This window comes from Opisthorchis viverrini, assembly GCF_000715545.1.
Source record: "Opisthorchis viverrini unplaced genomic scaffold opera_v5_425, whole genome shotgun sequence".
NCBI lineage: Eukaryota > Metazoa > Platyhelminthes > Trematoda > Opisthorchiida > Opisthorchiidae > Opisthorchis > Opisthorchis viverrini.
In genome coordinates this window covers 184,301-207,983 of record NW_008752085.1, presented here as the reverse complement: position 1 = coordinate 207,983, position 23,683 = coordinate 184,301, and the positions used below count along the sequence as shown (strand labels likewise).

Sequence of the window (23,683 nt, the reverse complement as noted above, 5' to 3'; positions counted from 1 at the left end):
ATCCTCCCTTCAGGTATCTATTTAGGGTGATTACAGAGCCACCTCCGACAGGCCTTTGAGGAGTCTAACTGGCCCGTCCTTATTCGTCCTGTGAATACATCGTGCAATAGTACGTCAGATTTGTGGAAGTGTCTTTATAAGTCCGCCAGACCTGAGAATCCGGACGGTTTTACCTGAATTCCTTCGGTTGATATCGAACAATTTCTTGACCGCTAGTCTGATGGAAAACACAACCCATGTTTTCTAACGGTAGCAGAACACGATACGGACCAGTTGCAATTCATTTTATTTTGGCAGAATCACTCAACATGTTGCGTGTCCGTTAGGAGCAGCGTTTGTGGATAGACTCGATGAGGGTTTCGGTCTCGTATCCGGCTTTGCACAGCTCCGTTAGATGAGCTGTGTGCTGAGCTACCTCTGGGACCTAAAGGCAGAGGGATAATGGGCTGTAAGCTGGGAAAACTGTCCGGGCATGCAAACGATATAATCACCGCGCGTACGACGGTTCGAGGGTGATCCATGTCCTATGAACCTCACTGAAGATCGAGATTAGAAAAAGTTACTTATGAGATGTTTTGGTGACTATCCACATATCTGATTTTCGAATATTTCGAGGCTTCTTCATATAACCTCCTACGCTGCTAGCAGAGAACACGCGAAATTCTTCAGCTACTTAGTAGGCGAGTGAAACCGTGGGAACTCCACGAAACAAACAAATCTTCCTGGATTTTGTTCGAGTTGAATAACAATACCAGTAAATTTAGCAAGAGTTGCTTCCCTGCATTCCCTAGCAGGGTAGCAGTGATGAACACACGGATCCTTCGTCACGACAGTCCGTTGTCGCTTTCGAAAAAAACCATCAGCCAGACGCGGTGGTCGGTTTAGACCGACTGGGGGTCAATTCATGCCAGAGAGGGCAAGAGAGCCTGTCCGACGAGCTGAACAACTGACCTGAAACTGAACTGAACTTGACTGAACTGAACTGAACTGAACTGAACTGAAATGAAATGAACTAAACCAAGCTAAACTGAACTGATCTGTACCCAGAAATCTTCCTTCCGCTGATGTCAATCTTGGTATAATTACGTGCTCTCTATGAAGAATAGTAGATCCCATTCCATTGCTCTTGGGATTATTTGTAATTCCGATTAACCCACATCACTTTCCATATTCTATGATTCGCCCTAACATTTTCAACCGTAAATGTCGTTTGTTGGACGTCTAACTAGAAGTACGTTGAGACGGATGCTCGGTTTAGTTTACTCCAACGGTGAATGCATTGGCAAATATGGTAGACATAGTTTTGCGCGCTTGTACGTGTGTACCACAGGGGCAACTCACCCGCTGAATTGTGAAGCAGTGCGTCTGGAACTGGTCGAATACTTCCTTGAAACACATGACCTCATCGCTCTTGGACAAGTGCTTTACCGTTGGCCTATGGTGGGTTTTCACATCCATTACGATGTCGTAAAACGTTTCCTTGACGACGTGTCGAAGCTAAAAATAGCAAGCGGAATAGTTGTAGAATATTGTCTGGAGATTATAAAGGACTTCTTGCACAACTAAACGGACCAAGTTCGATTTTCGGCTGGCTTCATGAAATGGCCGCTAAAATGCTAAATTGATAACCAATTACCTGCTCCCTTGCATAGTCAACACGTATTCTCCACTAAACAAATAAATCCTTGGCTATAGCGAACTTTATATCGTGCATTCAGCTCCTTTTTAGGATGATTTGTGTAAGAAAAGAAACTACAAACCTGAAGTGCACGGTGCAGCTTTCGCCAAGCTTTTTCATGTTCCTCCTCGTTTGTGGCCTCCGTCAGGCGTCGGGACATTGAGAACAAATGCAACCGAGAGGAAGGTCTTCTATCTACAACATTCGGCTAGAACGAAAAAGACAGTTGTGCAACGTATACCGTTAACAGGAGCTTTGTCAATGCTCACTGGGAGAATGGTGTTCCTAGACTACTCACTATTGAAGAGAACCTGCACAGTCCATCTATGCATGTATGTATGTGTGTGTGTATGTATGTGTGTATGTATGTATGTATTTATGTATGTATGTATGTATGTACGTACGTATGTATGTATGTATTTATGTATGTACACTTCATCCAAGCTGAGAAGCTGATAATTATCTGACAGACCGGGTGTCACATAGTTCAGATTCGTACACTAATCAACCTCGTTCTCACCATCGAGAGAGCGGTGGCCTCTCCCATAGCCGAAAGTATCTACATGTCTCAAGTACCCATTTTCTAAATAAAACGGACAAACTTTTACTATGATAAATCTCCTAAGGCACTAGCATTAACACCGATTTGTGATATGAAGTAGAGATTCTGACCATTTCGTTCATTAAGGGAAAAGGTGGGTACCTTCGCTTAAAAGGAGGAAAGCGTTTCTGTCACTAAAGTGATTGACACAATCAATTTCAATTGATCCCAACTTAATAGACTGGCAGTGGACTGTGGAGTAATCACTTGGTTCCCTAAACATATAATGGCGTAAGTATTGAATGTTCCAATATAGAGTTCAAAGTACCGAATATTGAACAGAACACATACCGTTATTGTCACATCATTCCGGTGGGTCAGTAGATCATAATGACCTTGGAACTTTCCAACTGGGATACTGCCCATCGTCTGAAATGTACAATATACACACGCGTATTAGTGTGTTCTCAACTCGGACAGCGTCTTATACCGTACAAAGAGGACGAGGTCCACAATGAATCCGTAGTTCCATAGTTAGGTACCAGGTGCTGGTGGTTAAAGGTCCGACTGATCAATAAACATCTCTTCCCAAAATGGTTTCCCAAGCACTGGTGCACAACAATGATGATCACCGAAACACTAATATGCTCATCTAAGTTCTTTCGTTAAGGTTTATGGAGGTATTCAATATTAAACTGCCAAAATCTCCTCGGAAATGACCGAAGTGCAGTATCCCATTTGCTGGCGTAAGCTGCACTTGGTAACACTCGCTAGTTCAGGAAGCAGTGAGCTCTCTGGATTTTGTCTGTCAGCTAATAAAACTTTCATGGATTAATTTTTTTATGTTCAGACCATGCAACCCGACATCTTGGGACTACAGAATAGAAGAAACCATAGCATCGCTGTTTTTTTATTAGCACAAGTCTTGTAACCAAACAAACTACTCGGTAGGAAGTACAAATATGTGGTTCAAAACTGATGTGTACACAAAGATGCGTTTTACGTTGCCATGAATCTTGAACGTCTTACTGAATGGTTTAAGCCAACTGAACAGTGCGCCAAAGGCGTCGTCAAATTGTATATAATGTAAACTTGAATCACATCAAAATGAGTCTGTGGCATGCTTATATCGATCGATTGTACCCGTGCCATTGTGCATTTTCGCTTTTTTGCCGCCAAGCAGAAGTTTCTTATTCCATTGGATATTTCATCGTTTAAGTGAATGCAATCTGTGCTTAGAAACCGAGGTGCATCGTATAGGTGTTTGATCTTTATTGGTAGTCAGAAGCAGTGCGCATCTCACTCCAGCTGATAATGACTAACCGGCGACCTTCCGGCCAATGGTTGAATACTTGGCCACATCACGTGGCCACATATTCACTGGCTCCTCGTGTGATAAAATCTCAGACGGGAGTTTTAGTTCTAGTGTCAATCTACTATTCACCTGAGTTACTTGAGGATGATTCATGTATATTTGGGTTCCTTTTGTACCACAGCACAGAAGGGTATAGGGCACAAGGTATCCAGTGCCATTGCTTGTTTATCCAAAAGTGGACACTGGCCAGGGTTGCATATCTAGAAACCTGAAATGGCTGACTTGCAGAACTTCGTCTATGGAACATGGGGTACCTAATCAACCATATTTGACCTTACCGTCAATTTCATAGGTAACGAAATGCAACTCTCATCTCGACAAATACACTCATTTTCGTAACAGTTTGGTTTTTCAGAGGTGACTCAGCTGAATCACTCCGTGACAGTTTGTGACTCACCATCTCACCGTACTTCATCACGTGACTATCTTTTGTTCTCCTTCTCACCTCCTCGTACTGTTGATCCAGTGTACGCTTTGTCAAGTCATTCTGCGCGTGGGTGAGTAATAATGACAAAGGGAGGCTACGTGAAATTGATCCAATTTGGGCAAAACCAGTGAAAGCACTAGAGTTAAGACAACCGAGTTAAGGATCCACGCATACTACTGATAAACCGGTGATCTCTCCACTGTTCCAGGACATCATACACATATAACACAACATTAGCATAGAATCCTTATTTCCCTTCTGCCATGCCAAGTTCTGCCTACCTGTTTGTTTGTGACAATCCAGACTGGGCACGGATTACACACCCCGCTCAGTAGCCAGTAATTGGACAGGCGTAACACATGGTCCAGCCAACTTGGCTTGCACTGTTGGATGAATTTCTTGAAAGGTAGTATCGTCTGCTGGGACAATATTTGAATGATAGTCATTCTTTATTAGGTAGACTCAAAGGGCGATAAAGCGACATCCGAATACACCCGTATATGCTACACAGTGTTTCGTAGTTCATTTCGACGGATTTGTTGAGAAGTATGTGTTCAGAAAGTCCAAAGTTATCATCATCCTGATCATCACCATCATCATGCGCATCAACATCATCCTCAACGAATCGTCAGTGTACGACTTTGACACTTTTTCTTCAAGTCCTTCTTGTAGAACATTCTGCGTGCGTAACACGGCCCAGTCAAATTGTAAAGCGTCACTGGAGGTGAGACAACCGAAGTATGGATCGACACATATTACTGATGAATCACTTTTCTGTGCCAGGACACTATGCTCATACACATGTTGGGTATTTGACGCTCTGGGGCAGTCATTGTCATCACCATCATCATCATCACTATTTTCAGCATTGATGTGCAATACCAACACTTCCCTGTGTGCACTCAAAATTCACTTGAAGCCCTATTTAAAAGAAAATAATCAGCGTGGGCTACCACAGTCATGTCGATATGACTGCAGCCCGAGACACTCAGTTTGGCGATCTGAGTCGATAATGGCAGCAACAACAACTCCACTAACATTGATTTGAAGACATACTTTGCAGCGTATTTAATCGGTAACAGTGGGACTCAGGCGATCTCTAAATACGCAAGACTCCAGTGTCACCCAAAGTTTTACACTTACTGAGAGAGCATGGCTAACCCATTGGAAACAATAAATAAGTAGTTAAGGGAATCAAATGGACAACCATTGCCCGATACCTACCACAGAACTATCAATCCACAACTGACAAGCTTGTCTGCAAAAGTTTTGATAAAACTCACGAATTCCGAATCCGTAATCCAGGCATACGAGTATTCGGTCGCCAGACAAATGTCGATTCGCTTGTCATTACAAAAAGAAGACCAGCTTTCTTCATTTTCTTTGGATGAAGTTACCACAAAAACTGAAATTTTGGGATCCAGACAAGAGAACAAATGGATCACTATCAAAAACGTATAAGGTATATTATCGACCAGCTTATGCTGTGACTCACCGAAATCGTGAATCTCCATGAATTCGGAAACTAACACACAAATCGGAAGATCGCTGAAAAATATTCGACAGAACAAAATGTTTTCAAGCTTCTCTGGGTCAATCAGAAAGGCGCAGTGCTCGAATTTCCCTCAATCGTCATCACTTCTAGAAAACTGACTGGACGGAGCTCGCTAAAAACGGTTGGTTCAGGCCTTCCAAATCACATCAGTGTGTAGATATATAATATGCTTTTTCTCTGGAGCTCACTGACGATCATGACAGTCAAAGACAGTCACGTTGCTGGTATTATACATATTGCTTGATCCATGGAAAATGTACGTTTTATAAAGGACTCAAGATCCATTCATAATTTACAAATACGGCGTTCACCTGGAAATGGTGATTGCTGCAAATGTACTCCAAATATCACACCGATATTGCACCGATATTACAGTGACTTCTTCAAACCAGCTGAATCTAATTCAGGAGCAGAGGTGACACTAATCGATGAAAGTGGGATGTTGTTCACTATCCGGCTAAAAGCTTCTTGCAGATGGCCAGGGACTACATCCATTCAAGGATCATAAGAAAACGAGCATGAAACATGCTTAAAACTTCGTTTTGTTGCATTGGTCAGTGCGGTGTTTTGGCCATATGCGAGGAAAATTCTGGATGTTAGTTCACAGGATCTCTACGAGAGCCAGGTAAAATCACGCTACTTACTTCCCACGTCTGAAGGAAGAAGATCACGAAACAGAGAACCAGCGGAGCAAGCATCCAAGTAAATCACCAATTTGTTATACTTTTTGTTGAAATACATGTCGGCGAGGATATCGTTCAGTTCCGTGGCAAGGAGCTGAAGCAATGCAAAAAAATGAAGTTTGGATGAGCTGGAACGATTATAGCTGAACGAGTATTGAGTTTTGGGGAATACTGTCCCACATTATCAGTTGAAGGACGATGTTTGATCCTCCTGAAGTTAACGCTGATTACCCTGGTTATTGTCTTTGTTTTCTTGGAATATCACTGCCGCCATGTCCAATGTGATGTTAGTCAGCTATCCTGGTGACATCCAGTAAACCTACTTTGGAGCGGGCACGCAAGGACCAATGTTGCATTGAATAAGTTTGCAGTCACAAACTCAGAATAATGAGTTGCCGGTTTGAGCGACCGATTTTCATATCACTCCGGGTGTCAATTTCGCCGCCGTGTTTAACCTTTTCTACATCAAATCCACATGGTCCTAAATAGGTTTGGTTGCATTATAAGAACGACTACAACAATCATGAAAACGCTTAGTACAAAGGGTGCCTATTAGGGGGAATGTCACCTTGGTATGAGGAGTTGTAGCACAAGTGTTGTACTACTCGTTGCAGATTGAAATGCCGTCCACTAAGTCAAGACAATCTGTGGAGGATATCCAAGCCCTGATCATGTTCTACGAAAATTTAGAGTGATTTCTAAATGTCATCTTACTACCAACATAATTCAATTAGTACGGAATGTAAAACAGTTCATAAATGAGCTGACTTTCAAGGAGGAAGTTATCAGTAATATGGTTCCATTGACTGAAGGATGAGCGGCGTTATATTCTGTCAAATTGCTGGTTGACCACCCGTGGCCGAACGGTTAAATTTTGTCAACTACAAAGCGCGCCACTATTGATTCCTAATTAGGATGTAACAGGTGTACATTGCTTCTCGTTTTCTTATCACAGACTGCATTCTCATACAAAGTATACGCGGACCCATTCATACTACCAAATTTTCCCTGTCTGTCGAGAAGTAAAAAAGAGCATGTATATCTTTTTAATGTACTACTCATAAGGTTGCTGAAATTCCGTCGACATCCCACGACCCGCTTCGCCTTTTGTGGGGCTCATCAGGTAGGCGCAGTCGCCAGGTTTCCGACAACCTAATGTTCTATTTGAAAACAAATAGCACAAAATTAGCGAAAATACACTCATTCGCAAACTAATTTGGTCTTTTCGAGAGACTCGCTTGGAACTCAGCAACTCAGTGTGCTGCACCAGGCCGCCTCATTTTTCAGTCGCTACGATATTCGGGATATCGCGATACATGTATATGTTTGCAATGTATTACGCAAAAGGTTGCTAAAAATCCGTCGACATCCCACGAGTCTATTGTATTTGTAACATCTACGCCTCGTGAGTGACCGTGTACGCTTGCTCAAGAGTCTAAATGAATCAAACGCGAAATCATGTGAGCTGAGCGGCTTTGAACTTAGTAAACCAAATCTATGTAATGTTATCAATATAGCACATTCACGAGGTCAGCTTTAACTCTAAACTCTGTTTTATAAGGAACCACTGGTGGCTATGCACGCCTCTTTGCTCTGTCCACAATTTAGCCTCATTTTGAAAAGCTGTGTGCTATAAAAATGGTTACCAAAATGAACAAAACTTACATATCCATATGGGAAGGAAATAGCTTGAAGCGCACCGTGGCCAGTGTAAAAGATGAAAACGTTATCATCAGGACCGCTGCAAGTGAACGGGAATGCTCTTGAAGAGTAGTTTATTAAGTGGCGCTCCCAAGCATAAAAGTCGCAGCAAAAACGCCGAGGAAATGGAAATTCTATGGTATTATACCCTAAAAATGTGGGTTTTCTTACACGCTACTTTAGCTGAGTTGTTGCGCAATCGGCCTTGGCTAACTGGTGATTAGGGATTTTAGAAGGGTATACAAAGTTTCACAGTTCATTTCGGTCCACGGCACACGACTATGGTGTGTGAAATGAAGATGTTCAAATTTGGGTCATTAATTCGCACAATTCCAATGCGATTTATTCGTGAAGCACACAGAACGACTGAAGTGAAGGGATAAATAACACGCAGGTCAGAATATTGTATTATCTACGCTAGTGGATGTAGTCAGTAGCCAAATTAAATCCAATTCGCGTGGTTGTTGCACGGCCCTATTAATATGGATATTAAAAATGAATTTTTCGGACGCCTGCAGGTTTGCTGTTGTATCATGCAGTATGGTGGATCCATTGGCTTTTAACATATGAAGGTGGTTGTAAGCGTATCTTTGAAATGCACTACTCATAGGGTTCCTGAAATTCCGTTGACATCCCACGACCGGTTTCGCCCTTTATGGGACTCATCAGGTAGGCGCGGTCCCCGCATTTCCGTCAACTTTATGTTCTACTTGAAACCAAATAGCACGAAATTAGCGAATATACACTCATTTGCAAACTAATTTGTTTTTTTGAGAGACTCACCTAGAACCCAGCTGGACCTCTCGTTTGTGATGGTCCCAGCAACCGAATGTGCTGCACCAGGCCGCCTCATTTTTCAGTCGCTACGATATTCGGGATATCGCGATACATGTATATCTTTGTAATATACTACTCATAAGGTTGCTGAAAATCCGTCGAGAGCCCACAACCGGTTTCGCATTTTTTGGCCTGAGAACATCACAAACGAGAGATTCAGCTGGGTTCCATGGGAGTCTCGAAAAAACCAAATTGGTTCGCAAGTGAGCTTATATTTGTATTTGGAGGCAGTTTCCCACGTTGGGTAATTTTGTCAGCTCACCATTTGAACGGTGACATTCAGCTCTTTCGAAATCACAAAACATAATTTACTCAGTGTATGGAAGCATTCCCGTTGTGTATTCACTACTGAGATCAATATTATGACCAAATTGAGACGGACCTATGTTTCGGAAACGGATATCCACGAAGCCATATGTTCCATCTGTTGGTCGTTGAACAACAGGATGCTCATATGTTCTCTGATCCTAGAGATTGGTTCGCAAATATTCCGCCACCAACCGAAGTGATAGCATTGGTGAATGATTTCGTCGGCAGTTCTTCTATCTCTCCCTGAAAGTATGCGCTGATTGGGAGAGCGCTCATCAGGCCGCTGTATTCCCAGAATATGCGCAACGACATATTCTGCATATAATCTGCATTCCCTGAAGTCGAATATTTTCTGTCTGAGGACCAAGTGCTCATCGTGTGATTGATCGTTTACCGATTTCTGTTGTATCAAGGTATCCTTCCCCACATTTGGTTGGCTACGAATCCGACTTTTGGGTTTAGTATTTTATTTTGGTTGGTCCGTTCTGAATTCCTTTTGTACGGACGCCTGATTTTTCGGAGTTTGTTTGAGTGAAGGCTCTTTCCGTTGATAAAACTGTTTTCATTTACAAGGGAATTAATTGCCCATAATTACCTCTATATTTTTCTGTCTTTCATTCTCTATTTCAACAAACTACGTGCGGGCTCGGAAACTCTGAAGCAGTTAACACGCACAGTGAATAACTGACTGGATGAGAGATTTATGAGTTTCAAGTGAATACACATTTCCTGGAATCGTCGCTTGAATCTCTATGCTAACTCATCATTTCTCGTCATATGCGGGTCAAGAGGCGGTGGAACGATTCTCTGTAGTTGAACTGTTAGGCTACTAAGCCACATGGAACACTAGGCGAGCCAGGTATTCTAAAAGCTGGGAGTGTTATCGGTGAATGACCATACTGATTTGAGGGACTGCCATCCAGCCAATCTACACGACTGCAAAGGAACTTGGATTTCCATTATTAACTATTCATGTTTTAGACAACACAATGAGTAAATCAAATCCTGAATCCGAGCAAACAAGGTCGACCGACCCCAAGTTGTACAAGACGTGGCAGATATTTGACCATTCATAACTGAGCATATATGATTGATACCTATGATATAATATTAACCCATAGTCTGGAATTGATAAACCGGGTTTCGCTTGGAGTGATATAAATATTTTTCACTACTTTCTGAGAGCTTTACTTAAAATTATTATGTGCCACATAACTTACGAGAATACTAAAAACGCGTTTCGCAAAACCGAAACCGCTGACACGCAACATTAGAATTCTGGCTGCGATCAGCAAGTACATCTCCAATGTCTACTTCCGCGCGTACTCACCTTTTCAACACCTTCTTCCCTTTTTTTTCGAGTTTCGTATCACCTTTCAGTACTTTCGCGAAGATGTCCGCTTTGACGTCCTGAAACAGATAAACTCACATAATCAATTAGTTCTGTGAAACTGGTGTTCTCCACACTCATTCTTCTCGCAGTAAGCATCGATTTACAAAAATCTAGTATATGTTCACTATCTTCACTCAGATTCCTTTCGCAATGGTCGCTGAATGATGAAAACTTAACACTTGATTGTTATTGAGTTTTCCGAGCGTGGCAGTTGGATCTGGCAGGTTGCCAAGCCGAACTCTGATTGAAACCAATAGCCAATCCTGATTCAGTGTTTGCAAATGACAAATCCAGGAAGCACCACAATTTCCAGCAGTCGATCGACGCATACACTCCACGAACAACCCTGAGTATCTGAGTAAGCTGCTTTATATTTACTATTGTTTTTTACGCAGTGTAATGGCATTACACATTGAACAAATTCTTTCATTTGCTGAGCATGGACATACTTTTCCACGGTAATCAATGACCACACCCTGGTACACATCTTCATGTTCGTAGTCATTGAACACTTTGCCTTTGAACGGATTCCTGGATTGAAAGAATGAAAATTGGCAGTTTTGCTGAGCACATACTTTTCCACGGTAATCAATGACCACACCCTGGTACACATCTTCATGTTCGTAGTCATTGAACACTTTGCCTTTGAACGGATTCCTGGATTGAAAGAATGAAAATTGGCAGTTTTTTTTGGAAGAAATTAACGTGGAGGTCAAATAGAAGGAAATGTGATGCTCGTAACTCCCCTGAAATCTACGTCTCAGAAATGGGACAATTGAAAACCAAATAGGGAAAAGCTATTTTTCTACAGTCTGATGACTATCAGATGGCAAACATTCTACGTGATATTTACTTGGGATTGTTTGCAATATCATCGTAGGCGAAGGTGATTATATTCTCCGCTGGGATCTTGTTTGCACGCAAGACGTGATAGGCGTGAAAAACGTTCGCCTGAAGGGAAATGCAAATGACAGTTGAGTTAGAGATAGCAGGCAGAGTGTGGCACACGGGGCTAATGGAGGCAAGCAGAATGACTAGAATCATGCAGTTCTTTCGAAAGCATTTGCATGCATTATACATGCATAGTAATGTGAATGTAACGTACTGACGTCTGTTCTTGTTAATTAATTGCTTAATTTGGGCAAGGCAGCTAACTTGTCTGATATTTGGCTGAAATTCATCGTTTGGAAGCTTAATCGTGATTTTATTATTTATCTGAGGCCAAGATCTGCCAGAACGTATAGGTCCACTATGCAGTTGAATTATAGTGCGCACTTCATGCTTCTCCGGAGATTCCCGAACGCGCTACTCCCCGGCAATTACTAGGAGGCTGAGCCAATTGGCCAGGAGGAGCCCACGCCATTTGGGAACACAGTTTGATGGGAATTCTTCCAAGAAACAAAAACACCTCAATTCGTCGTAAGTGCGGTAAATCCAGACATATTGCCAATACTCTTTCGCTGTATGGGGTTTATCAGTTTCTTAGGACACCATCACATGAGCCAAGTTTCCTTCATGGCTAGCACATCAGCCCTCAAACAACGCTTCCGTGATAACCCGTCCAAATGTTTTTTCATATGCCATTTTGCATCGGGTTTCACGACATCCTTCAGCCTGATCACCATCGATCTATATTTCAGTCATAAGGACTTGTGCAAATCGTTATGCGTAAGGCAGATTGATTTAAGTAAGGATGAGGCGGGTTCCTTATTTACTGATAATTGATTGTGCATATGTCTTCCAGTGGGCTGTTCCTTCGTGAGGATTTTGTCGAACGGATCTGGCCCCTGATGGCTCGTTGAATAATCGGCGGAGGTTGGTCATTTCTTGACCAACTGTGTCTCACCTAGAACTACGGTCATGTTAATGACCACGGATAGCACCCTTGATCATGGAAGTTGTTTCATCCACGAACATTCCAGATGAAACGAACTCGTAAAAAACCTTAGAGGGTGTTCCTGTTCGCCTGTAGACAGTATTGTCACTCGAACTGAAATATGCCGTATATGGGTATTTCAGAGAGAGCCTGGATTTCTCAGAGGCCTGACGATTAGCGCGATTCAACAGCCCACTGGGCAGTGTATATGCGACACTCATACAGCCTTTCCTACTACGTTGGTCAATGGGTAGAATTTATCCATGTTGGGAGTTGGACTTTCTCCGTGCAACTAGGCTCTTGGGATGAAGGCCTTAATAGGAGACACCAAATGATCTTTCCTATCTGTAGCGGAGGATACTGCTGATTAGGCATCCGAGTAGTCTGTGGTCTCCTCGACCCTCAGCGCCGCGTCAAATTGCCTTACGGTATGCGTTTATAACATCGTCACTTTCATTCTCTTAAGACTCTTGACAATTTCCAGTTTTCCAAATCTATGAACAAACGAGATGGTTACTTCAGCAGATTGTAGCTGCCTGGTTGGTGTTCGCAAATAAAAAAATTCTTGGTGAAGGGCATTCCTCATTGAATTCGTGTCATCACACCCTAATTAAAAGTATGGATTGCAAGCTTACAAATGATCTCATGTCATATCGACTGTGATTGCTGTCGTCAACCCCGTTTCCTCGTCTGCTGTGAAGCGCAGGGTGATTAGGCGAAATAACTACAAATGAAACCTTCGTTCTGTGTTTCTCTCTCATGTATCTGGCTTTCACTTGGAATCCGTTTGCCGACCATTCTCGTCAAATGCAACATCCGCGGTCAGTTCGGGAGCCACAGTCTTAGACGCTCCGAAATTATTCTTCAGTTCGTCTGGCAATCTTTAATGTTTGCGGTCTGAAACTAGCTGCGCAGCTTTTTGTTTGCTGGAGACGCTTTCTGTTTTTCTGAAATGTGGATGTATAATCCCATCAAGGTAGCTGTACTGATCACTCCATGAGTTTTCGCTGGCTTCTAACTGTCCTCGTCTGGTGATCCTAGTGGCGCTCCTGCTTGTTCAACTGGAGGTGACATTTTTCTAGGTCAGCGAACCGAATAGTTATCCGCATTGATGGTAGCTTTTTTGCAACACCTTGAAGAATAACCAGAAAAGAAAACAAGCCCATATATTATTGTGGTTGTCGGAGACATGAATGCACGTTTAGGCAAACTTAGCGTTTCCGCGACTCATTTTTGTGGCTCCAGGGCCGGAGTCGAAATGCACGGGCAATGGCGGACGCCTGAAATAGTTAAGTGTTGATGATGGGCGGGGTAACTTCCGAAACGAACGAGGGTGATTCAGCATATGTTGCCCTTCAGACAAACCAACCGCCAGAACACACAGACTACATTGATGTTAGCTATACGTGGCGTCACTCATTCTGGAACACCTGTGTAAACTCGGATCAAACGCCCGTTCGTCGGTGATTTTTGTTGCAATATTGCTGGATTTGGATGATGAGCACACTTCAATCGACCTTTGAGAAGCCTTAGAAACCTAAGGTTAAACATGCCTACCAAAACCAATATTGACGACCGTACCGGACAAGGCGAATTCCGATGTTAAATCCTACTGAAAAGTGGTGTATTCAAAATGCCGAGCACCACGCTTGTGAAATAGTACAACAAACTAAATGCAACTACTGGATCTCGGCCAACCCTCTAAATTTCTTCGAAACTTGGACAAGTTTTATTCCAGGTAGCGAGCAAAATATCACTCAACGAACAGTGAAACTTGGGGGTAAGAAAACAAGATCTGCATGTGTTGGGCATCTCTGTGTACTGAACAGGTGGAGGCTTATACTTCCCTACGCCAGGAATGCACGTTTAGGCAAACTTAGCGTTTCCGCGACTCATTTTTGTGGCTCCAGGGCCGGAGTCGAAATGCACGGGCAATGGCGGACGCCTGAAATAGTTAAGTGTTGATGATGGGCGGGGTAACTTCCGAAACGAACGAGGGTGATTCAGCATATGTTGCCCTTCAGACAAACCAACCGCCAGAACACACAGACTACATTGATGTTAGCTATACGTGTCGTCACTCATTCTGGAACACCTGTGTAAACTCGGATCAAACGCCTGTTCGTCGGTGGTTTTTGTTGCAATATTGCTGGATTTGGATGATGAGCACACTTCAATCGACCTTTGAGAAGCCTTAGAAACCTAAGGTTAAACATGCCTACCAAAACCAATATTGACGACCGTACCGGACAAGGCGAATTCCGATGTTAAATCCTACTGAAAAGTGGTGTATTCAAAATGCCGAGCACCACGCTTGTGAAATAGTACAACAAACTAAATGCAACTACTGGATCTCGGCCAACCCTCTAAATTTCTTCGAAACTTGGACAAGTTTTATTCCAGGTAGCGAGCAAAATATCACTCAACGAACAGTGAAACTTGGGGGTAAGAAAACAAGATCTGCATGTGTTGGGCATCTCTGTGTACTGAACAGGTGGAGGCTTATACTTCCCTACGCCAGCAAATACATGCAACAGGTGCAAAAAGGCCTTCCGTGAGACAAGCAATTATTGGTATACATGACCAATCATTCGATTAAACATTTTCAACAATTAGTCAACTGATTAACTGCAGCTTCACAACTGGAGAAATGACACTAAAGGTTGAGCCTCCGAAGAAACAATCGGTTGCATGTTCTACTTCGAAGGTTATAAAGCATCTGGCCTCAACCAGAAATCGCTCACGGTGAAATAATTTGTCGTTGTTTGACCATCTGATTTGCTTTTTCTGGACGGAACAAACAATCTACATAAGCTGATTTGAGTTGACAGGGACCTAAGTGAGAGTATCTGCCACCGAGTAATTAGCTTGACTTTCGTCGTGGCAAGAATGTTTCCCGTCCTTACTTCATTTCGTTTCACGAAGGAATTCGAAGACAGGAAGCTGAATTACAGCACAACAAGGAAATGTTGTAGAAAACGAACACAGGCCAAGAAATGTGTACCCATTAGCTGTAGATTTGATCAACCGTCTTCCTCAGTGAAACATTAGAGCCACATAGACAATTAGGTAGATCACAAAAGCTTGGGGCACCGGTAGTGCAAATTTCCCCTTCGAAAACACTTTCCTGTGGTCTTTAGAAAAACGTTGATATTCAGACCAATGAAAAACCGACTGAAACTTACTTGATGTCGATAATTTATCCAGGACTCGGAACCAGCGACAAGAACTGCCCAGTTCTTTGACGGTTTGTTGTTAAATATCGATGAGCAGTTGTGAACACCGGCGGCTTCCAACCATGCAAACTGGTCGATGCAGAACAAGAAGGCAATGAGAACCGAACAACGCATCTTGTCCAGGCTTACTTGAAGCTTTATTTGCTTGGAATTTTATACTGTGCGACTCGTGTGAACTGAACTTTGCCTTACTGATGTATGGCAATATTATGAAAAAAGGTTTTCACCATAAATCTAATAGCACTGCGGTACAAATGTTTTGCTAACCAGGGTATCATCGGTAAATTGGATCAGCTTGTTTAATGCTGATCATTTGCTCAAACTTTTTTCAACAATCTGTGCACATTGATGATTTGTCGTGTTTTGTAAGACAAATGTGGATCATTTGATTGAGCACCTATATGTATCAGACAGAACTGCGAGGCAAACTGAGTCCTCAAAACGGTTTCACTTAGCTCCTGGTTTCACATGTACGTTTGCTGATAACTTTGGTCCATGAGGATATTGATGCCGTTCTTGCATTAAAAAATCATGCGGCAATTTTTTTGTTTCCAGTGGGTCAGCTTAAAATTTGAAAACTCAGTTTGACTCAAAGATTTAACTCTTCGAAACCTGGGTATTTACTCACTGCGAAAATTGATGGTCTCACGACACCTCTGGTTGGCAGAAGTGGGTAAATTTGAGGGTTGCGTGAAGCTTTGAACCAAGGAATTTATTTTACTCCGTGGTTTTGGTTTACATAAAATTGCAAGTCCTGAAAGTGGAAACATTGAATTTACTCAAACCAGTTGAATGTTGCACCGATGATGCACCACCTTCCGTAAACTTTGTTTTTGATTTTCGGAATCGGGGGGCGCGTAGCATGATTTATTTTCCTATTTTGATCAGTAACCGATTATAAGACTTTACAAGCCATTCAAATTGAAGTTATATGGAAGATTTAAAATTAGTTCTCGTTTTGATGAAAATACACTTTCAAATTTAGAACCCTCATATGAACATGGTGGCCACCTTGAATTGTGGGCGTCTGGAGAAGGCTTGAATCTATGTTCGTTGATTATACGACTTCGTGTAAGAAATGGACTCATCAATTGGCGGTGCAATATACACTTACGTTCACATGCCCAATCCTCTCAGCTCTACAGTTAAAGACAATCTACTGAAAGAGATAAATTTAAAAAACCAGCAGGTTTCATAGTGAGAACATAATGATTATAGTAATAATTTAGCTACAGCACCGTTTTCCTATGCAGCCGTCATATTGCCCGAGGGAAGAACGTGTGCTGAGCGACCGCCGGATCGCCGGATCGCCCAAGCCCGGAAAGACAAGTCGAGATGCCGAGGCTGGATTTGAGATATGGTCAGTGATTTCTAGCCCTAATTATTGAATGATTATCCTGGGTTTCTAGGCTAACTTGGACTCCGAAGACAGTTTTCTACAGAAGAAGTTTAACCTTGTTCCGAAGGTTTCGTTCGCTAGGTGAAATATTATTACAAGTCCATAACCCCACGAACTGGTAACATTTTTCTCATTGTGTAGAGCGGTATCGCGTATTTCTTCCTTCCGCCTTGTGCCTTGAACTGAACGTTAACTGGTATTTGACATCAAACAGCCAAACACCACCCACTGATCGTCGTGGCATATCACCATCACCAACATCATCATAATCATGGTCCGCAACAGCTTGACATCAAAGTTAAGCACAGATGTTTCACTGTGAAACAAACGATAAAGATAGAATGTGAAAGGACTTAGTGCTAGCTCGCTGCATCTCCAAACAGTGTTTCAGGCAAACTGGAGAGAGACTGACAACGAGGACGCGAGTGACATCAATTAACAGCCATATCCTTCAGCGTCTCCAACTTGAGTTAGTTTCGAAAAAAGATTTTGGGAAGCTGCAGGGGTTGCGAGAGATTATAGGGCATCGAATAAATAACGTCCGTTTCTATAATTTTACACAAAGGTTTTCTATGGTTAAACGAGTGTTTCACGAAAATCTGGATGTGTATCTACAAGTCAGTTCTGGACACAGCTCACCTAGATAATGAATTCCTCGGAATTTTTCATGTAGGATTGTTCAAGCATCGCATCTGCTGTCGATCTCTCGAGCTACTAAAATCGGCGTTGATATTTTACTGAGTAGCCGCAACAGGATGTGTTTGGTTCGTCCGGGGATGCTAGTATGTCCACGCTAAACTTAATACCACCATTATTTTGTCAATATAGATTCAAGCGGGATCTCTTATTCTATGCAATAGGTCCAGGCTTTGAATGTAATCGTTCGTTTCCAAAGCCCGCTAACAATAAGCACTTGTTATCAATTTTCGGTCGGTTGTTTTTGGAAAACTACATGCTGCAACGTGGCAACGCGAGAGAAAACCAGATTACATGTGAAATCTTGCTGCTTTTTGTGCATCACACTCTCCTTATGTTGAGTGGGCAGATTACTCAACTTTACACCATCTGGCGTCAACCTCCATCGCATGCCGCATACATTATGCAGTGGTTCGACAGTGGAACGGTAGACAAAGTTTATTCTTGGTACTTTGTTGGATGGATGCAATTCGGTGATGACGAGAATCATGGACAAGCTTTGTTTGGTGAGAGAACTTGTTCCAACCAAATCCCACATTTATGCTACCAGCAAAACCATCCGCCTGAAGTTTATTTTTGAGTCATTCCTTCATCCACTTAGAAAAATCAAGAGGAAAAATTTTATTCTTCAACCATGTACTCACTCAATTATTGATCTATTTATCTTTTTGTCAGATGATAATGTGCGCTAACCCCACGAACTGGTAACATTTTTCTCATTGTGTAGAGCGGTATCGCGTATTTCTTCCTTCCGCCTTGTGCCCTGAACTGAACGTTAACTGGTATTTGACATCAAACAGCCAAACACCACCCACTGATCGTCGTGGCATATCACCATCACCAACATCATCATAATCATGGTCCGCAACAGCTTGACATCAAAGTTAAGCACAGATGTTTCACTGTGAAACAAACGATAAAGATAGAATGTGAAAGGACTTAGTGCTAGCTCGCTGCATCTCCAAACAGTGTTTCAGGCAAACTGGAGAGAGACTGACAACGAGGACGCGAGTGACATCAATTAACAGCCATATCCTTCAGCGTCTCCAACTTGAGGTAGTTTCGAAAAAAGATTTTGGGAAGCTGCGGGGGTTGCGAGAGATTATAGGGCATCGAATAAATAACGTCCGTTTCTATAATTTTACACAAAGGTTTTCTATGGTTAAACGAGTGTTTCACGAAAATCTGGATGTGTATCTACAAGTCAGTTCTGGACACAGCTCACCTAGATAATGAATTCCTCGGAATGTTTCATGTAGCATTGTTCAAGCATCGCATCTGCTGTCGATCTCTCGAGCTACTAAAATCGGCGGTGATATTTTACTGAGTAGCCGCAACAGAATGTGTTTGGTTCGTCCGGGGATGCTAGTATGTCCACGCTAAACTTAATACCACCATTATTTTGTCAATATAGATTCAAGCGGGATCTCTTATTCTATGCAATAGGTCCTGGCTTTGAATGTAATCGTTCGTTTCCAAAGCCCGCTAACAATAAGCACTTGTTATCAATTTTCGGTCGGTTGTTTTTGGAAAACTACATGCTGCAACGTGGCAACGCGAGAGAAAACCAGATTACATGTGAAATCTTGCTGCTTTTTGTGCATCACACTCTCCTTATGTTGAGTGGGCAGATTACTCAACTTTACACCATCTGGCGTCAACCTCCATCGCATGCCGCATACATTATGCAGTGGTTCGACAGTGGAACGGTAGACAAAGTTTATTGTTGGTACTTTGTTGGATGGATGCAATTCGGTGATGACGAGAATCATGGACAAGCTTTGTTTGGTGAGAGAACTTGTTCCAACCAAATCCCACATTTATGCTACCAGCAAAACCATCCGCCTGAAGTTTATTTTTGAGTCATTCCTTCATCCACGTACAAAAATCAAGAGGAAAATTTTATTCTTCAACCATGTACTCACTCAATTATTGATCTATTTATCTTTTTGTCAGATGATAATGTGCGCTACGCTGAGATTAGTGAAGCAACATGTGGGTAACAAGAATTCGGGATAAGCGAGATTTATACGATTCATGAGTGGAAGTTGGCTTATCACAGACAGACGTGTTCTTCCAACCTTAACAGTAACGGTTTTGTTTGACATTTTACCCTTCCAGGATTTTGCAGGGCCGCTTTTTCCATTCCGTGCCAGTTTCCTCGTTTAAGACAGTTCGACAGCCACAGGTGTATGAAAAGCAGAGAGAGGGTAATTGTATGGAACACCAGCCAAGAGGTGGAGTGTTCGTTTCTTGAGATCCACAGTTCCAGTGAACCTCAGTGATGGTAGGACAGATGTAAAATGCTTCTTGCCTTCACTTAACGGACGAACTGTTGGTGCTCATTCTCAACGGTGGAAAGGTTTTTCGTGCGCCTCCGAGTTCCCTGGAACTAGTGATTCGCTGGCTTTAACAAGTTGTGGTGCGTGGACGAAGTTCATGCATAAATCTGTGACATCAGGACCACTTTCCTGATTCAAGACGCGGACGAAGGCAAAGTGGCTTACCCCCATTCTCAGAGACTGTGTCATCCTACAGTGCGTTTTGTTTCTTTTATATAGCTGTCAGACGCCCACTGGGGGTAAATAACGTAAAACGACTTTGAGTCCTCGATCAAAAGCCGTCATCTCCGAACCAAAGCTGATGTAAACTGGTGTCTGTAAATCCACAACGACAGAGTAAGAAAACGAGTGTTCGGGTGTGCCAGAAAGAATTCAATCGAGACAAGCGTGGCGGTAAGAAGGAGACTTCCCGAATGATGTGTATGCCGGTGTGAATCTTTTTTCAGATTAAAGCACAAAACCGCTGACAATAGCAATGTGATATCTTCTCTCAATGGCAGCACCAGTGTGGGTCTGAAATCAATGAAGTAATCTGGAGTGGACCCCCGAGCTGAAGATTCAAATTGATCCCCTTAATCACCTACTCAAAAAGGGTAAGTAGTTCGTAGTGATTCAGTTGATGTTTCGATTCCTAGGATCTATCATATTCACGGAGGACACAAGGCCTTCACGTATGAACTTAGGATTTCCTGCTGGAAAATGGCCGAAATTTTTTTGAGTGAACTAAGAGCATTTCAGTTTGAATATAAGAAAAATGGATGTTTACGGTGTCACTAAATCATTTTAGAAGGAGCCAAAGGGCTTTGCTCAATCATTCATTACAGTACGCCTCGATGGTAAATGAGTGGAGTGGCAGTAGCTTTCGACAGTTTTATCATGAATACAAGAAGGAGCCAGCTTTGCTCAATCATTCATTACAGTACGCCTCGATGGTAAATGAGTGGAGTGGCAGTAGCTTTCGACAGTTTTATCATGAATGAAACATCTGGGCACCTGCCAAGGTACATCGACTGCCAACGTCGGAGGGAGTGGCTTGTTATGAGACGGTATTGGATCACGTAAAAGCGCATTGCATCACGATCGAAAACTAGTTAGTTCGACGCAATTTAAATGACAGTGTTGTGTTACCGGCTAAACAACATTCCTTCTATCACATGCAGGGCATGTGGGTAGCTTGGTAAAATTCTAGCACACTTGGAAAACCGATGTTTCGATCGAAAGAAACCATTCGATACGAATAGACCTGTGCCTTATAAAACGTGGCAACGCAAGGAAAAGCGAGCTTACATATGCATCAGACTCTCCTTGAGTGACGTGAGCAGATTATTCTACTTTACACCATCTGACGTCATCCTCCATCATCTGCCCCATACATTATACAGTGGTTCGACAGCGGAACGGTAAACAAAGTTCACTGACTTGATGAAATTCGGTGAGGACGTGAATCACGAACCTTCGTGACCACGGACAAGTTTTTGTTGGGTGTGAGAACTTGTTCCAACCAAAGTCCACATTTATGCTACCAGCGAAATCCATCCGTTCAAAGACCATTTAGCCTCATTCTTTCATATAGTTAGAAAACTCAAGATTGAAAAGCTTATCCTCCAACCACATACACACTCACTTATTGATTTATTTATGTTTTGGTATTTTTGTTTTGGTACGCTGAGATAAATTATACGTATATGGCCCGCTTCCTCCTGGAAGTGCAGGGATTAGGTCTGAGAACATCACCCCGGTTGTGGTGTTACGAAACTTCAAAAACTTTCGGAAATATTTCACCACTCTTCGAATCCGTCAGACAATTTAGCTGAGAGGGCATCGTCCTGGTGTGCTTCGCCTCAGTTTAATATTGGCCAGTCACTTCAGAATCGCTGCCAATAACTATTTGGTGGCCGTTTGCCAACCTGAAATGATTTGTTAGTAGCCCCGTTACAACTGAACATTGCAATCACTTGACTTGGAACAAGCCAGCTGGATGCATTATTTTTGTTTCTAACTGAACGACTTCAACACTCGAATCGATTCCATGGCCTGATGAAATATATGTTGGTACCGTGGCCGACTGAGCCCCACCGTGTTACTTACCCTGGTATCTGTATTTCGCGTGCAATATAATGATATGATTTCCACCCGAGGTGCGTCAATATCTACCGTACACTGATTTAGAAACAGGCGCACTAAGTCTCGAACCAGACCTCTTCTGTGTGATTAAGGTGTGTGGCCCTATTGCTGTTTGTGTAAGAGTTCGTACTATGTGGTTAGCCCGGTTGTCCCGTTGGCGGGAATTAGCCAATTGAGGAAGACTAATCATAAGTTTCCACCCAAAAGCTGCATTTTTCGTCTGCCCAGACCCAGGATGCGTTTGGAGCTAATTGCACCACACCTTCATAGCATATTGTTTCCGGAATTCCCAGTGAAACAATTCAGCACCCCTGCACTCTATACAACGATTGTGGCATAACCTACAATACGCTAGCAAATCTCTTTCTTTGGAATGGATTTTTTCATCCTGTCAGTGGTACAAATCTACGCTGAAAAACGAAGAAGCAGTGTATAGGTTTTTCCTTCTTATCGCGAGTCAGCAGGAGTGCGCATCTCACTCCAGTAGGAGATGAAGAACTGGCGACCTTCCGGCCAATGGTTGAATACATAACCGTTCAGCCGCAAGAGACTGATCAGCAGTGTAATTGGCTTTTACTTAGGTAGCACACACTCATCGTTCAATCACGGGAAACGACATCACGTTGCAAGGCATTAACTGACTGCTCGAGTGTCACTTTCTCAGATGGAAGTTTCAGTCATCGTGTAAATCTATTCTCCCTCTGGGTTACTTGTGGGTGACGCATATAAATCTGAGTTCATTTTGTACCATAGCACAGAAGATACAAAACACAACTAGCTCAACTCAAATGCTTGGTTATCCAGAAGAATGACACTGGCTGGATCTGGATATCCAAATGCCTGGACCTGCTACCTTGCTGAGTTTGGTCTATGCATCCTCAAATACTTGATCAAATATTTTCAAACTTGACGCCACATTTGAAAGTTAATCGAAATACAACAGGCATCCCATCAAATATACTCATTTTCAAAACAGATTGGTTTTCCTCAAGTAACAAATCTATTTCTCCATGACATCTTTTGACTCGCAATTTCACCGTATTTCAACACGTGACTTTTTTGTCCTCATTTTCACCTCCCGGTGAAAGGAAGAATGCATTTGCTGCAGATTTGTTTATTAGAAACTGCCAACTGACCGGTTACAGACTAGTTGGCAGGGAAGCAGAACACTCATTTACATCTTACTTAAAAAAATTGGACATCCATCTTCTCCTGAAAGCTTCTTCTTGAACTTCATTGGATATTTATTGACCCAATCCTTCTAGCTCGAATCTAAGCAAACGTTACAAAGCAGCACCACGAATTCCGCAACAGCTCTCCCCTTTTCAAGAGATGCAAAGCAAAATTCCACGAACAACACATACTATTCGTGTGCCTCCCCATCCGTAGTATCACCATTAAACACCACAATTTAAAGGTGGGTCGCGTGTTGTCGATCTTCATTATCCTGCGTCAGGTCGGCCTCGGCAGCGGGTCTACTCGGCCACTTTTCGGGTGCATCATGCCACCTG

General features: G+C 42.6%; 1 protein-coding gene across 1 annotated transcript in view; it reads right to left on the bottom strand.

Annotated features, from left to right (window-relative positions):
- Window positions 1-269: 269 nt before the first annotated feature.
- The window catches only part of T265_10943 (hypothetical protein), a gene marked incomplete at both ends in the record, with an annotated part of 29,165 nt that continues 5,751 nt past the window's right edge, over window positions 270-23,683 (bottom strand). Inside the window, 11 exons of the mRNA XM_009177461.1 lie at window positions 270-424; window positions 1,342-1,497; window positions 1,761-1,886; window positions 3,992-4,081; window positions 5,305-5,426; window positions 6,221-6,353; window positions 7,925-8,000; window positions 10,437-10,516; window positions 10,949-11,156; window positions 11,353-11,450; window positions 15,561-15,680. Of these exons, the coding sequence (XP_009175725.1) occupies window positions 323-424; window positions 1,342-1,497; window positions 1,761-1,886; window positions 3,992-4,081; window positions 5,305-5,426; window positions 6,221-6,353; window positions 7,925-8,000; window positions 10,437-10,516; window positions 10,949-11,156; window positions 11,353-11,450; window positions 15,561-15,680 (1,311 nt within the window). The remainder of the gene's footprint in view (window positions 425-1,341; window positions 1,498-1,760; window positions 1,887-3,991; window positions 4,082-5,304; window positions 5,427-6,220; window positions 6,354-7,924; window positions 8,001-10,436; window positions 10,517-10,948; window positions 11,157-11,352; window positions 11,451-15,560; window positions 15,681-23,683) is intronic.